The sequence below is a fragment of the Opisthocomus hoazin genome, chromosome 14 (genome assembly GCF_030867145.1).
Source record: "Opisthocomus hoazin isolate bOpiHoa1 chromosome 14, bOpiHoa1.hap1, whole genome shotgun sequence".
Classification (NCBI taxonomy): Eukaryota; Metazoa; Chordata; class Aves; order Opisthocomiformes; family Opisthocomidae; genus Opisthocomus; species Opisthocomus hoazin.
The window spans coordinates 7941751-7955903 of record NC_134427.1 but is presented as its reverse complement, the minus strand read 5'-3'; the positions used below and the strand labels follow the sequence as shown (position 1 = coordinate 7955903).

The following is a 14153-nucleotide window of genomic DNA, read 5'->3' as shown; positions in this document are numbered from 1 at the left end:
GGTCAGAGTTAATGTTGTGCACTGGGGACAAAGGACTAGATCCTGGTGAAAACAGAGCCTGTTCCAGCAGGCAGCTGGACCTCCAGCTCCCCGTGTTGTCCTGGGTTAACCTGAGCATCTCAGCCCCTGGTTGAAGGGGGGCAATGGGCTCTGAGGGGACAGCAGCCGAGGGACCCGCTCCGGGCTGGGCTGAGCCTGCCCACTGCCAGCTACGGGGGCTCTGCTCTCAGGCTGGGGCACCGTTGAGCATTGAGTTTCCTACAGTGGTTGAATATAGCAGAGAAGGTGGAAACAGCCAGAACTAACAGATAAATGTAGGAGATCGTAAAATCATACCTACATCTTTCTTTCTCTCTCGTACACACGAGCGTACGTGCAGACACAAACACACACACGCATGCAGCCCCTTCCTCACGCTTGCCTGCAAGCAGAAAATCAACAGAAATGCCTTTCTCTTCACTAAAACAAAATCCTCTAGTTCTGTGCAGTTTTTAGCAAACAAAACTTAGATTTTCATTACGGGAAATGCTTAGGGAAATGGATTTCTCATTCATTCTATCAAATGCTTCAATTTATTTGTGGGAGAAAGTATTCCCTGATGCTGTAAATATTCCCTTGGAGAGCCCTCTTTTGCAGCTCAATCCCCAAAAGCAGCATCTGATCTCTGTGTAAGCAGGAGACCCCAATTTAAAGCTCAGTATCCAGGTAGAACCTGGAGGTCTCTTTGAAAGGCACTTTCTTGATGGCATATTTATGAGTAGGGCAAGCATTTGGGTGTTTTCAGCACGAGGGCGTGACTACGGGCTCCACTGTAAATTGTGCTACGAACCCTTCAGCAGACCAGCTGAGGACAGGGCAAAGCCTGGGACGGTGGAGAAGAAACAGCTCACAGCCACAAGCCACAGAGATAGGTTTTAGTGAGCGATTCCTGGCTGTGCTGTGCTTGGCAAAGTGAGCAGAGATAGGAGGCTGAGCGACTCACGCCAGGGGAGGGCTGGGGAACCCATTGCGAAGGGTGCTCAGCTGCTTCCCTCGGCAGCTGAACATGTTTTCCTGCCATGAACTTACATGCTTTATTTTGAGGCAAGACGAGGGCTGGGCACGCTCAGAAGCTGGTTTAGACATCGGTGGGATTAGCAGCTGCCGTGGCGCAGACCATCGGAAGTTGCAAAAGGGCTGTGGGGGAGTGATGCTGGCTCTGCTGCCGACTGCTGCTGCCGAAGGGGAGAGGGACCGGCTGTCGGAGGGTGCACAGTCAGTCCATCTGTCCTACACCGGCAGAGCCAGACACACAGTCAGGCTGCCCCGGTTGCCGCCTCCAAGGCGAGGGGCCATGGGCGCTGCACCAAAAAAGGGGACTGTCCCCTTTAGCAGAAGTTGTTGCTCCTGTCATCCTTGCACAGCAGCAAGCCCAAGAGCCACACATCGCCCTTCTCTGCAAGCCCCAAACACTACGGAGCACGGCTTTGAGATGCCATCGCATTTCTAGAGGCTGACCCTCATGTGGGCAGATACGGCACTAAGAGTGAAAAAAAAGCCACAGGAAAATACATCGTTTGCTACTACAATCAGTTTGTGTCAGCGTAAGATAATGCAAAGTTATTTGCATCCTAGCCTTTCCCTATTACATTTGCGCTGTTTAAAATAAGGCTATAATATCCATCGTAATGAAAAACTTTGCGATGCCTAAGGGAGAGATGATCTTTGCTGTGGCCCTTGTGCAATAGAAGCTGACAGAGAATTAGAGCTGCAAAATAAGCAGCAGTGGGCCCCAGCTGGATTTATGAACGTATACATTACTGCGAGATCTGTGCCATCCTTGGCTTGGCCACCTGCACCTTCGCACGCTTGCTGCAGGATATCATTTCCTATATTTCCTTCTTTTATCAGTCTTGAAATCTTATCGTCTTGCCAAAACTGGGGAATAAATTTTGCCTTGATTTAAAACCTTGCCCTGTTTAACATATTTAATGAGGCAAAACCTGTTTCTGAGCCAGGAAAGCCTTTCCACGAGGCACTTCCTCAAATTGCACGGACTCTTGGCTAAAATCGAGGTCTGGCGACTGCTACGGCTCCTCAAACCCACGTTTCACTGCCTGCCTAAATGGTGCCCCAAAATCTCAGCTTTCTTTTAAGCTCCCGTGGATGTGACCTTATGTTTGTGAACCCTGCGTGCAGCAGTGGGTCTGCAGAGCTTGAAATGATCGCTCCCAAGTCAGGAGCTGATGGGGACCTTCAGGCAAACTTCTCCTTCAGCTCTAGGTGGCAAACGATGGAGAGGGTGGACTCCCGGGCCCAGGCTGCTGTCAGGAGCACAAAAGAGCAGCTGGCTATTGGGGGCTGCAAGCTTTCCCCGTCTCTGCTGTAAACAGGAAAGAAAAATCGAAATTTAAAGGCTGACCAATGCTCTGGAGACAAGGGGGACTATGGCTACGGTTTGCTCTAAAAGAACGCAGTTGCAGAGTCCTAGCGCTGTGCAACTGCTCTGCTGGCCACAGCTGCATTTGAGGACGTTCGTCGTCTTATTATTATTAAGGGGAATTATTATTATCGCACTGCACCGCAAAGTAAATGGTCTTAGAGCAAACGCTCAGTGAAGGTGGCAAAAAAGGACAGCGGTGACACCCCTCAGGGGTGCAAAGGAGAGCAGAATGGAGCGGAAAAGGGGTCCCCCCACGTTTGGAGGGGGCTGCAAGTCCTGTGGGTTTTCTGCAGTGCATGAATATGGGCTAAATGACAGATGTCTCTGCAAATATTGGAAGATATGATTTTAGAAGGCCTGATCCACTTAATATTCACGTGAGCAAGGCTTTGGGAGAACTCCATTATGTGGACTCTGATCCACAGCATAAATCAGTCTGTCTTATTAGCTCCACTAAAAATAGTAATTAAAATAAATTCAGGACTCCGGGACATTCAGGTCTATACACTTACCTCATGTACAAGAGGAATATATACAAAAGCATGTGGGTTTTTTAAATGATAAGACCGTCCTCTGCTCTGGACACTTAGATACTGCAGCTAAGTTGCAACCATTTCTGGGATAATTTCATTATATTTAAGTATCCAGCATTTTGGAAGGCTGGTATCCAGCAACAAGGAGTTTTTATGATTTGCTTTGTAATCTATCAGGTTATGGTAAATTTAAGGACACAACGAAAACAAAGATACCCTAGAAACGGACACATTTGTATGAATGTCAAAAGGGCAGATTTCCATAAATTTTATCTTCTTTTGAATCTCAGAATCCCTATTAGAGGAATTGGAAGAAAAATATTTGAATGAAATGATCACTTCAAAAAATAGATGGAATTTCAGATATTTTATCTGGTACTTTAAAAGTTTATAACAATATCATGCTTTGATGTAAAAAGATTTACCTATTTCTTCCTCTTTTTAAAGATAATTAACAGAATTACCCTGAAATCCTGAATGATTTGTACTGATTTTTAAAATGATAAATATTAGAACATTCACTTGAAAGAAAAGCAATCTTTAAGGTCGATAAGGATCATTTTTGGAGTAGATTTTGTGGCTGCACTGAGGAGAACTCAGTAAGATGGCAGCAGCCGCTCAGCATTGCACTGATCTGGTCTTTGTGCTGCCTTCTACTGGGCGAGGACAGGACCTGGAGCCAGACCTCCGGCTGCCCTACGGATGCTACACCTTCTCCAGGGTGAGGATGGGACCTGGAGCCAGACCTTTGGCTGCCCTAGGGATCCTACACCTTCTTCAGGGCGAGGATGGGACCTGGAGCTAGACCTCTGGATGCCCTACGGATCCTACACCTACTCTGCAGGTGAGGAGGGACCTGGAGCCAGACGTTCAGCTGCCCTATGGATCCTATGCTTGTGCTCGGCCCTTGGGCCAGCACCTTCAGTGGCTGCAGAGGAGACCTCCTCCAGCAGCCTAGCCGATTCACTCCTGCCACTCAGAAGTTATACAGGGACGCAGAAAGGATTAAAGAGGGTTTGGGAAAAGCATGGGAGCAAGCGATTGGACAAATAAGATGGGACACTTCCTAGTGTGTCTAGTGCTTACTCTGCCATACCCAAGTACCCTGTAAAATGAAATGATGCTTCACTTGCAAACGCTTTTCATATGAAAAGGCACTTAAATCAGTGCTTTTTAATAATTAAAAAGAAACTTCTGCCTGGTGATTTTCTGGTTTGTTGTCTAAGTGGCCTAAAATATCTTCTCAAACTCCATGTTCCTCCTAACTCCTCCTTTCAGATCAGAAACTTAGTTTAAGCTAAACGGTACAACTATGTGAAACGCCTGAATACTTTATTTGCACACAGCAGACCTATGCTCTAGTCATATTTCCCTGTTTTCTGTTAATTCTCAAAGTTGTAAAAAAAAAAAAAAAAAAGAAGAAAAAAATGAACCAAAAGCATCCAAAGCTTTTTCACAGAAAAGTGAAAATCTGGTTGAAAGCTGAAAGTATAATTGAATTTGAAGGCGTAAAAAAATAGTAATGATAGGGAAATGTGAACTTTAAAATGATGATGAACTCTCATTGTGTGAAATAACATGGCTCTGTTTGAATGAGCCCCTGTTTCAGAGTGGAGATAGCGTTATTCTATTTCAGGCTCCCTGAGTAGGCGAGCAAATTTTCCCTGTTGAAAAAAAAAACACTAATAAAATCCAAAGGACTGCAATGAACTTCTCTAGATTACCATGGAGATAACATTTGCTTTGTTTGTCATATGTGTCATCATTACCTCCTCTAGTTCATTATTTCTATAAGCGATTTTTATTTGCGTTTCACTCAGACCCAGTAAGCCTGAAAGACTTCTGCGCTGTGAGCACAGTGTTAATGCCGCTTCCACTCACTCAGTCATCCCGGGACAACAGTTTTGAAGGGACCTATATGGGAAGAATGAGACACCACAATTCACAAACACACCATTTATTCTCATGTCACTTACTATAACTACTGTCCTCCTCTTTTGTTCCATCAATTGTTCCATCTGCTTGCAACTGCAAGTGGTATCCTTGCCTGCTGTATAGCTTTGTTACTATACCTTTAAGCTGAGGCTCTGCAAAAAAACAATAGTGAGATTAATGTGGGAAATCCTGATGTGCCATTCCAAGCGAGCAAGACGCTAAAAACAAATCTCCAGGTTTCTTCTCCAGGCTGAGATATGAAAAAGACCCAAATCAAAAGCTGGGCAACCAGTTTTGCAACACTTTTCATTTAGGCTGAGATCAAATTTATGTCTCTGAAATCAAAGTGGTTAAATGCCACTTTCGATTGCAATGTAGGCAGCGCAGTACAATCTGCTTCCAGTGAATACAAATTCCAACAGGGTGCTGCTTGGCCTCAGGAGCTCAGCGCTATCTTGTTTAAGATTAGAAATGAGTTGGCAAAGAGCGTATTCCGCCTTTGAGAAAGGTGTGAGTTCTTAAATGGAGAGGAAAAAGAGGACTACTATGATAGCACTAATAAGAGCCATAGTGACAGTTGAGAGCCTAAATATATAGCAGCAAACGTTTAGCACAGGAACTGCTGCAGCTCTAATAAACAAATCCCCATTCCTCACTGCTCCAAAGAGTACGGAGCATCCGAAGTGATAAACTACTCCACGAACATATGGAAAATGGAGGGGAGAACCCTGAAATCCAGCAATGTGTGGAACTGCAAAATAAACATTACCATAAGGGTTGAGGTAATTGCCTCATCAGCCACAAGAAGGAAGATCAAAACAATGCATAGTTTGGATAGATTTCTTTTTTTCATAACGATTCTCAGAGTCACAGTTAGAAAGCGAGATATCTCACATGGTTTCAGACCATTCTAGACCAAAACGTAAACAGCAACAGGATCTGCTGTCAAGTCTGTCATTGAAGATACCTAGGTAATGCACCAGCAGTAATTGCAAAAAAGGTCTACTTCCACTGAATCCCAATGACATCTGCATTGTAGTCACTTCACACAATTATGCTTGTCTCCGGAGGTGATGCATCTCTGCAGCTCACTCCACAACAACTTAATTCAGAGATAAACATACTGTGAAGATACGGTGTGTCATTTCCAACAGCCAACGTCTGGGTAAGGCTCCTTGTGTTTGTAACCAAAGACATTAGGGAGCTCTGCTCCTGTACTTCATTTTAGTAGAAGCTTAAGGCAAAAGCTTAGAATAGTTTGCATATTACTTCCTATTAGCAACCATTAATAAGGGTACTGCCAGATGCACAATTCTTATCGACCAACCTTTCTGACAAGAAATTAATCCCACCCCCACTTTGGCTTTTTAGCCCTTCTGCATCCCAAAGCTGTTTGCAGATTGCAAGCGGGGCACCTCTTCTGTGGCTGCTGAGAAAGGCAGACAGGTTAAGTGGTGAACGGCATCAATGTTTCAGCACAGGAAAGCGACAGCAACGTTACCGGAGGGTTTTGCTCCTCCCATGTACAAAACCCCGCTCAAAACAGGGACTGAGTCTTCACGCCTGATCTTTTGCACCTCTGACACAGAGAGCATCGCGTCTGCAGGCAGCTGCGTGTATGAGATTCCTAGAAAGGGACAGGGCACTGAAGCAAAACTCTGGAATGTGCCAGCGAAAGCAAAAAGCCTCATCTGCAATCAGCAAATAAAGCACGGCACGGGCGTTCTGCGAAGCAGGGAGACAAAAACAGCCCTCTCGACCGCTAAGTTATTTAACACACAAGTGAAGGAGGTGTATGTGTGGGAACTTCCCCTGCTAACATCTCCCCACAAACAAATCACGTGTGTTTGTATATGCGTACGTGTAACAGCGAGACAGACCACTGAATTACTGGTACACGGGCATGCAAGTCAGGCAGATAGCAATGGTGTGTGCTACCCATATAAACCAGATAAACGTGAAAGGGGAAGGGACAGGCATGTGGTACCCATGTCTACCAGATCACAAAAACCAGGACGGGCAATACCTGCACGTTCATTTTACCAGCCCTGAGACACTCGTCCCCCTTTCCCCACGCCTGATGCACACCCCAGTTCGCGTTAAATTAAACAAACCAACCCCCCAGACACATAACCCTTGCCAACCTGGTCGCCTTCGTCGCCTTTTCTTGGAGCCAAAGAGTTTGACCCTGGAAAACACATTCAACTTGTTCTTGTCGCAGCTTCCCTTGCTCTTGCTGGGGCTGTTGACACACTTACAGGCATTGGACTTCTCCCGCTCCCTGGCTTGTCTCTTCTGGCGGATCAGGGAGCTGGCGATGGCTGCAGCCATGGCCGCCACCGCCCCGGCACCACCGGCGGGTCAGGCACGCGGGGTTTGCTCGCCGGCCGCGGGCGCCGCAGCCAGCATGCTGCTCGGCCCGTCCCCAATGCCGGGGACGGTGCCGGGCGCCTTGGCCAACGCCACCCACCGCCGATCGGCTCGGGAGCCCAGGAGGCACCGGCGGGACGCTCGCACCACAGCCCCGGCTGGGGATGCAACACTTTAGCTCAAGCGTTTCTGTCCGCTGAGATCTTCCCCTTTTGGTTTTCTGATGCTTTTTTGTTCCTCCCAACTTCTGGCAGGGGAAAGTTTGCAGGCAGAGGTGAGCGTTTCTGCGGAGAAGGAGCAGCTCACTGGGCAGACATCCCTCTGCAGCTCACTGGGCAGACATCCCTCCGAGCTCCTCCAGACGCGCCATTCGCACGCAGGCACGGCACATCCACTTGGCACAAGATCTTCGCATCTCTCCCGGCCCCGATTCCTCCAGCTAACTTTTCTCCCCACCCGTCCCCTCCCCGTCCAAATCCCAGCAAACACCTGTTAAGACTCCAGCAGGGGCTGCCCTGTTGCGGGGGTGGTGGGGGGGTGGCTTCTGGATCCTTTTTCCTCTTCTCCCCGAAGAAAAGCTCCGAAGCGAGCGGTGATGGAGGCGCGGGGAGGAGGTGCCGAGGTGGATGATGCCTCTCCCCCTCGGCTCCTCACAGGTGCCGGCGCAGCCTCCCCTCCGCCTTCGGCTTTCGCATCGCAGCGCTCGGCACCGGGCGGGCCCCGCCCGCGACACCCCCCCCCCCCCCCCCCCCCTTCCCGCAGCCGCCGAGCCCGCAGGCAGCGCCCGCACCCGCCCCGCCGGTGCGGAACAGCGGCGACGCAGCGAGCCCCTTCACCACCCTCCTCTTCCTCCTCTCCCCGGCGGCTCTGGGCGAGGAGGGGTCCCCGGGGTGCGGGCAGCGAGGAGGCGGGGGGGGCTGCGGGTGGGCAGCGGGAGCCGGCTGCGGGTACCGGCTCTTGACCGAGCCGCCTCCCCGGGAGCCGCAGACACCCAAACAAACGTGACCGCGATGAGCAAAGAGCTGGCACCAGGTTTTCGGCGGCAGAGCGAGGACACCGGGCCGGGGGCTCCAGCCACAGCTCTCCCCTCAGCCTCGCAGGATGCCCCCCTCTCCGCCTCACTGATTTATTGGAGGCTTTTCGCCTCTCTTGCCTTTCCTTCCCCCCAAAACCTGCTCTCGGCTCCTGTTTTCTCGCTAGAAAATCCTCAGAGAGCGCAATTCCCTTGTCCTTGCCATGTTCTCCCTCTTCCCTTCGTCCCCCCGTGGTGCCCGCGTGTCCCCCATGCCAGCCGGGTTTATTCACCCTGGCCAAGCGGGGACAGTGCGGGGAGCAGAGCCTGGTGTCGGAGCCTGGCACAGCACTGTTACTGCTCCGCACAGCAGCCGCCGAACCCTGCACGCATCCATGCCCTAGGACAGGAGAAACAGGAGGTCCTGGGGGTCCCTTTGCAACCCACCCCCTGCTCTTCAGCATGCTTTCAACAGCTGGAGCTTAAAATAAAACCAATTCAGGCTGGAAACAAAACAGAGATTTGCAGCCCCGAAGGCAAAAAAAGTATGGAAAGAATTTATCTCTGAGGCAGAGGGCATTCAGCGTCACTTGCAGGCGCTGAGGCGGGGTGGGATGTCCTGTCAGTGGGCAGGGGGAAGCTGAGCTCTGTGGGGACCGGGATAGCAACGGGCTTCAGCCAGCCGAGGCCGGGAGCTGCGTCCTGCGTGTCCCGGGCCAGCCCAGGGCTCCCCTGGGGCTCTCGAGACAGGGCCGACACGGGTGGGTTGGTGTGGCAGCACCGTATCTCTGATGTGATTTCAGACTCAGCCAGGCTTCGCGGGACCACTGTCCCTTCTTCCTCTCCTCCGCACGCCCTCGGCAAAGCCACGCGGTCCCCCCCCCCACCCTGGGGCTGCACACTGTGGCCCCAGGCGAGCGCAGTGGACATCGTGCCACCCTGCAGCTTCATTTCAAAGGTGTCAATTCAAAAGCAGTTCGCTGAAGCTCTGCGAATGCTGCAGTCCTTCCCCAGACTAGAAACAGCTCACCATGCGTCCAACTGTTTCCTCCAACCGGGAACTCCTGCCCCACTGAAACGCGCTGTGTGACCAGGCCTCAATAACAGAAATGCCCATAATGCAGAAGTTTTAAGATGATGCCTGACTGAAAGCACCGTGTGTGCCACCACAGCCCGAGACCTCAGCAGCTGGCACAGTATATAGAATTCGGCAGCCCCACATACCCACCCACAATATTTCTATTCTGCAAGAAATACGTAAGTATACATGTATAGGTGTATACACACACTCACCCTTGTTTGTCAGGCATTTTATGGCATCCACATACTCATATTAAACAAATACTCCTAGTTTCTTATTTGGGTTAAACAGTAGGGTAAAAAAAGCTGTAATTCACAAGTTCCAACACTACCTTCATCTGCCAGTCCACATAAGATGTGAAATGCAACCCAAGTGACAGCCCGTTGGATATTATTAGTAATAACTCATCCTACTCAACTCACCGGTAACGTACTATGAATTTTGCCATCCTTCCACTCCCAACACAGTCACAAGTGAGATTTGTTTGTCCTGAGACTTGCCCATTAGTTTATAAATATTCCTCGTTTGGAAAGCAGTGTTTCATCTTCAGATCAAAGCGAAACTGCCTCATTGTGGTCTGTCCTATAGGCCAGATGACATTTCATTTCCACAATGACTAACCAGAACTCGGAATTCGGCTAACCTTGAAAATCTTGAGGAAAAGCAGTATATAAAAGCAGTATTTGGGATATCTTTCTGCTAGCATTCCAGCCTGCATGCTTAAAATCCATAAAGAAAACTCATTTGCACAAATGTTCCTTGACAGATAACTAAAGAGAGGAATAAAAATAGCATATATGCATAATCAGATTTAAGTTTCAAAAAACAGTCCTCCAGTTTTTTTGCATGATCAACCTCTCCATCTATCGGTACTCCTACAAACATGTCTTCATTTACTATAAATGGCACATGAAAATGAAGATCTTGTTGGGAAAACGTCTTTGGTACAGGAGCAGCCTTTGGACTACTTCAGTGTTACAGATAAAAAATCTCAAGGAACAGCTTTATTTTCTTTGAACAGCAAGAGCTGTTCACTCCCCATCATGCTAAAAAGGTAAAATAAAATAAAATCACATTCCAAGCAACTTTTTGAATGTAGCAGGCAACCAGACACTCCTTGAACACACGTCCTCTTTCTGTGTGTGTGATTATTGTAACAGGGCATGTTTAAAAGCTAAAGAGTAAATTGCCAGCCCCATTTCAACTAAGAATTAAGCACCTCTTCAGAAATCAGCATGGGACACACTTGTCCAGTTACTGTCAGAGACAAGGCGGACCATGATCTACCCGGAGCTGGGATCTCACCCAGCAGTAATTCCACTGTTCCGAAGTAGACAAAGATCTCACCCACTTTTGATTTGTATTTTTCCATCCCAGTCATCTGTTGAGTTTATGCTGATGATGGTTTCCACAATTCCAATCATTACAACATACTTGAACCTCCAGAAGTTGCCTGGATTGGGAAAAAGTAAAGCCTGCAATTTGGTACCACGCCCCCCAAAACGAGGACCGGCTCTTCGACTAACGCAGGACATGAGTTTCAACCAGCACAAGGCATGCTGCCTTCAGTGCCTGGCTCCTGCACCAAAACCCCATCGCTGGCCCGAACCGCAAGCAGCGGCAGCTGTTTCAGCAAATTAGAGAAACTGCAAAACTTCTGGTATTGAACCACCTGCGCTGTGGCAGGTCCCAGACCACTGCGGTTTTCCATGAGTTTGAATCTATCCCGAGCGCAAAAGATTTTTAACAGGTCCTATATAACCAGGTAGATGCTGGGCAAAACTAACACCGAACAAAAAACAGGACCAGAAGAAAAATCACAAGCCAGCTCCAGACCTCAGGTTCACGAAACGAGCTGCCGGTTTTGAGGAGCCGCGGCGGCTTTGCAGCATGCCCGGTGCCGGCTGCAGCCTGCGAGCAGAGGAACTCCTCTCCCCCCACCGCTGATCGCCTCTGCTACTCCGGCACATGGATGCCAACGGACATGAGCGAGCGCAGAGCGGCGTATCAGTGTGGCATTGCTGTCAGGGAAGGGAACGCGCGGAGGGGAGACGGCCCTTTCCAGCTGCCCGTTGAAGTGCGCCGGGGACTGGCACACGAGCCCGTGTGACTCACCAAGGGACCCGAGCTCCTCTGTGCCCTAGAGGAGCATTAACGAGTCTCATGGCGTGTTTCCATAAAGTAGGAACTTACTGCCAGCACCTTGAGTCAAAATATCCCATCCTCAGACGAAACAGCATGTTCAGTTATTTCTTCTTCCCCTGTAAACAAGTACCAGAAGATTTACAGTTGGTCCTGTATAAACAGGTAGATGCTGGGCAAAACAAATGCTGCAAGAAAACTGAGACCAGGAGAAAGTCACAACCCAGCTCCAGACCTCACCCAGCCCAGCAGAATCCCCGCCCTATTCCTCTACGTCTACAAGACTGAAGCTGCTTTGGTGTGACAAAACAATTCCAGCGTGGCATGGGATGTCAGGAGTCCCTCCCGAGGCTCTTTTGTTCTTGCTGGGGTACCATGCTATGCTGTTACAGAACAAGCAGCAAAAAAAAGCGCTTCACGACTCAAATCTATGGACTATTTCCAATGCCTGCACTCCCCAGAAGTAGAGAATTATTTTCTGAAAAGTGCCACCAGAATCGCTTCTCTCTCTTTTCAGGTTGAGATAAACAAGACTTCATCCAGGCGGGTATGACACAGCAGCACTGAGGCCCCCAGTGATTTTTTCCTCCTCTAAGTAAACAGAATTACTATTCACCAGGAAACAGAGCTGTTCAGACCCAAGCCCCGCATCACTTAGCTCCTCCGTGAAACATCCCGTGGAAATGACTCAGCCTTTCCTCTGCAGCCAGCTCCGCGGCTGGACACAAGCGCTGCAGAATGGTGCGTGCCCCGGTGCCACTTCACCACCCCCGAAAGCCTGCTTTTACCCTAGAGAGGAGCCAAATTAGCAGTCAGCTAGGGGCTTATTTCTGAGTGCAAGGTGGAAAAAGGTATTAGTGGAAGAGCTGGGCCTTCAGGCAGCTCCAGATCAAAAGCTCAAATTTGAGGATATTTTAGTCAACAGACCAACTGGGCTACCTTAAAATGAACCTTAATAGTAAAGATGGGCTTCAACAACCAGCTGCAGACCTTTAGACGAGCTGAATTGCTGTAAACAGAAGTATTCTTCTGTTGAGAGCATAAGGGCACTTGCAAACAGTGACACGGATGTTCCTGCGTGTGTCTGTGCTATGGTTCTTTGCAAAAGGCCCCTGTGCAGCCCTGCTCAGTAACAGGAAAAAAAAATCAGAATAAATTCCTGTGACACCAGTGTAGACATGTCACCCGGACCCACTTTATCTAAAAGCTCACCGTTGTTCCAGGCATGAGGTGGCTGCTTGATTTTTGTCTCCTCAGAGTACACAGTCATGAATCCCAACACCAGAAGAGCCCCCAGTACAACTGGTGCACAGGACTGGATGTGCCAAAACTGGCCCCCATCCAGCAAAGCAGAGTAACACGTTCCTGACTTCACAGAATCACAGAATGGTAGGGGTTGGAAGGGACCTCTGTGGGTCACCCAGTCCAACCCCCCTGCCGAAGCAGGGTCACCTACAGCAGGCTGCACAGGACCGCGTCCAGGCTGGTCTGGAATATCTCCAGAGAAGGAGACTCCACAGCCTCCCTGGGCAGCCTGTTCCAGGGCTCTGTCACCCTCAGAGGGAAGAAGTTCTTCCTCATGTTCAGACGGAACTTCCTCTGCTTCAGTTTGTGCCCATTGCCCCTTGTCCTGTCGCTGGGCACCACTGAAAAGAGTTTGGCCCCGTCCTCCTGACACCCACTCTTGAGATATTTATAAGCATTTCTAAGGTCCCCTCACAGCCTTCTCATAATTATGTGGCTGATGCACTACAAAAGGTTCTCATAGCCTAATCCTGTTCTCTTTTCAGATCTGCACAAATTTGCTAGGACACGGTTCACTGACTCTGACAAGAATTTGGGCCTTTTCTTCATGACTAACATGGCCCCACTAAATGCTCAGGATGGCCATAAGATCTCACATGAAGAACACCAGTTTCCTCTCAGATTCTCAGAGAAAATACTAATGAGAGAAATCCCAGTTCTGGCCCTGCCCAGCTGTGAATTCCGATTGCTTTTTACAGCACTGTCTAAGTCAAAACTGGATTCGATCTGACCTGGTGGTGCAGGCATTTGTGGAAAAGGAGGGCATTGTTTGAAGGTAGAAAAATGGAAATATTTTTGCCTGGGTTAATCCATATTCAGTCATCCCAAAATGTCAACCACAGAAGATCATCTATCCAGTACACAAAAAATCAGTGCCAATCAGCCGGGAAAGGTCACAGAACAAACAGAAGGGATCAGCTCCCACCGCTCTGCGGGCTCCCAGATTGGGAACACGTTATTCTGGTGTCTCTGGGGGCCCAGCCTGAGCCAGGCACTTGCAGCAGTGACCGTCCGGCTTCTCTCTGCCCACCACAAAGCCATCGCAAAAAATACTCCGGAGCCTCCCACATCAGTATGCACAGAAGTATCTGCTCGTTCACCTCTCAGCGTGATGACTCTCAGAAACATCAATGTAAATGACAGCATATCAGCCCTGAAATATTTACTTCTCAGCATGGGCCACACGAAAAGTGTGGGCTATATGCCACTGTCAAACTTAACATAAGGCCACTTTACACATGACAAAACACTGTAAACAGTCCTTCATAGACCCAAAGCGAGTTGCCTAGAGATCATCACATTACTCAAATGGACATTTTTCCACCTTTTCATAGATCTGATGGTTCACCCTCT

The 14153-nt window shown here is 49.1% G+C and overlaps 1 protein-coding gene across 4 annotated transcripts in view; it reads right to left on the bottom strand.

Annotated features, from left to right (window-relative positions):
* The window catches only part of FGF13 (fibroblast growth factor 13), a 256442-nt gene that overhangs the window by 53653 nt on the left and 188636 nt on the right, over positions 1-14153 (bottom strand). For 3 of the 4 annotated variants that reach the window (XM_075435671.1, XM_075435672.1, XM_075435668.1), the window contains one exon: positions 4932-5042. In XM_075435671.1, coding sequence (XP_075291786.1) covers positions 4932-5042 — 111 coding nt within the window. Of the gene's footprint in view, positions 1-4931; positions 5043-7034; positions 7967-14153 lie in introns of those variants that run through there. The other variant, XM_075435670.1, reaches the window with a different exon arrangement.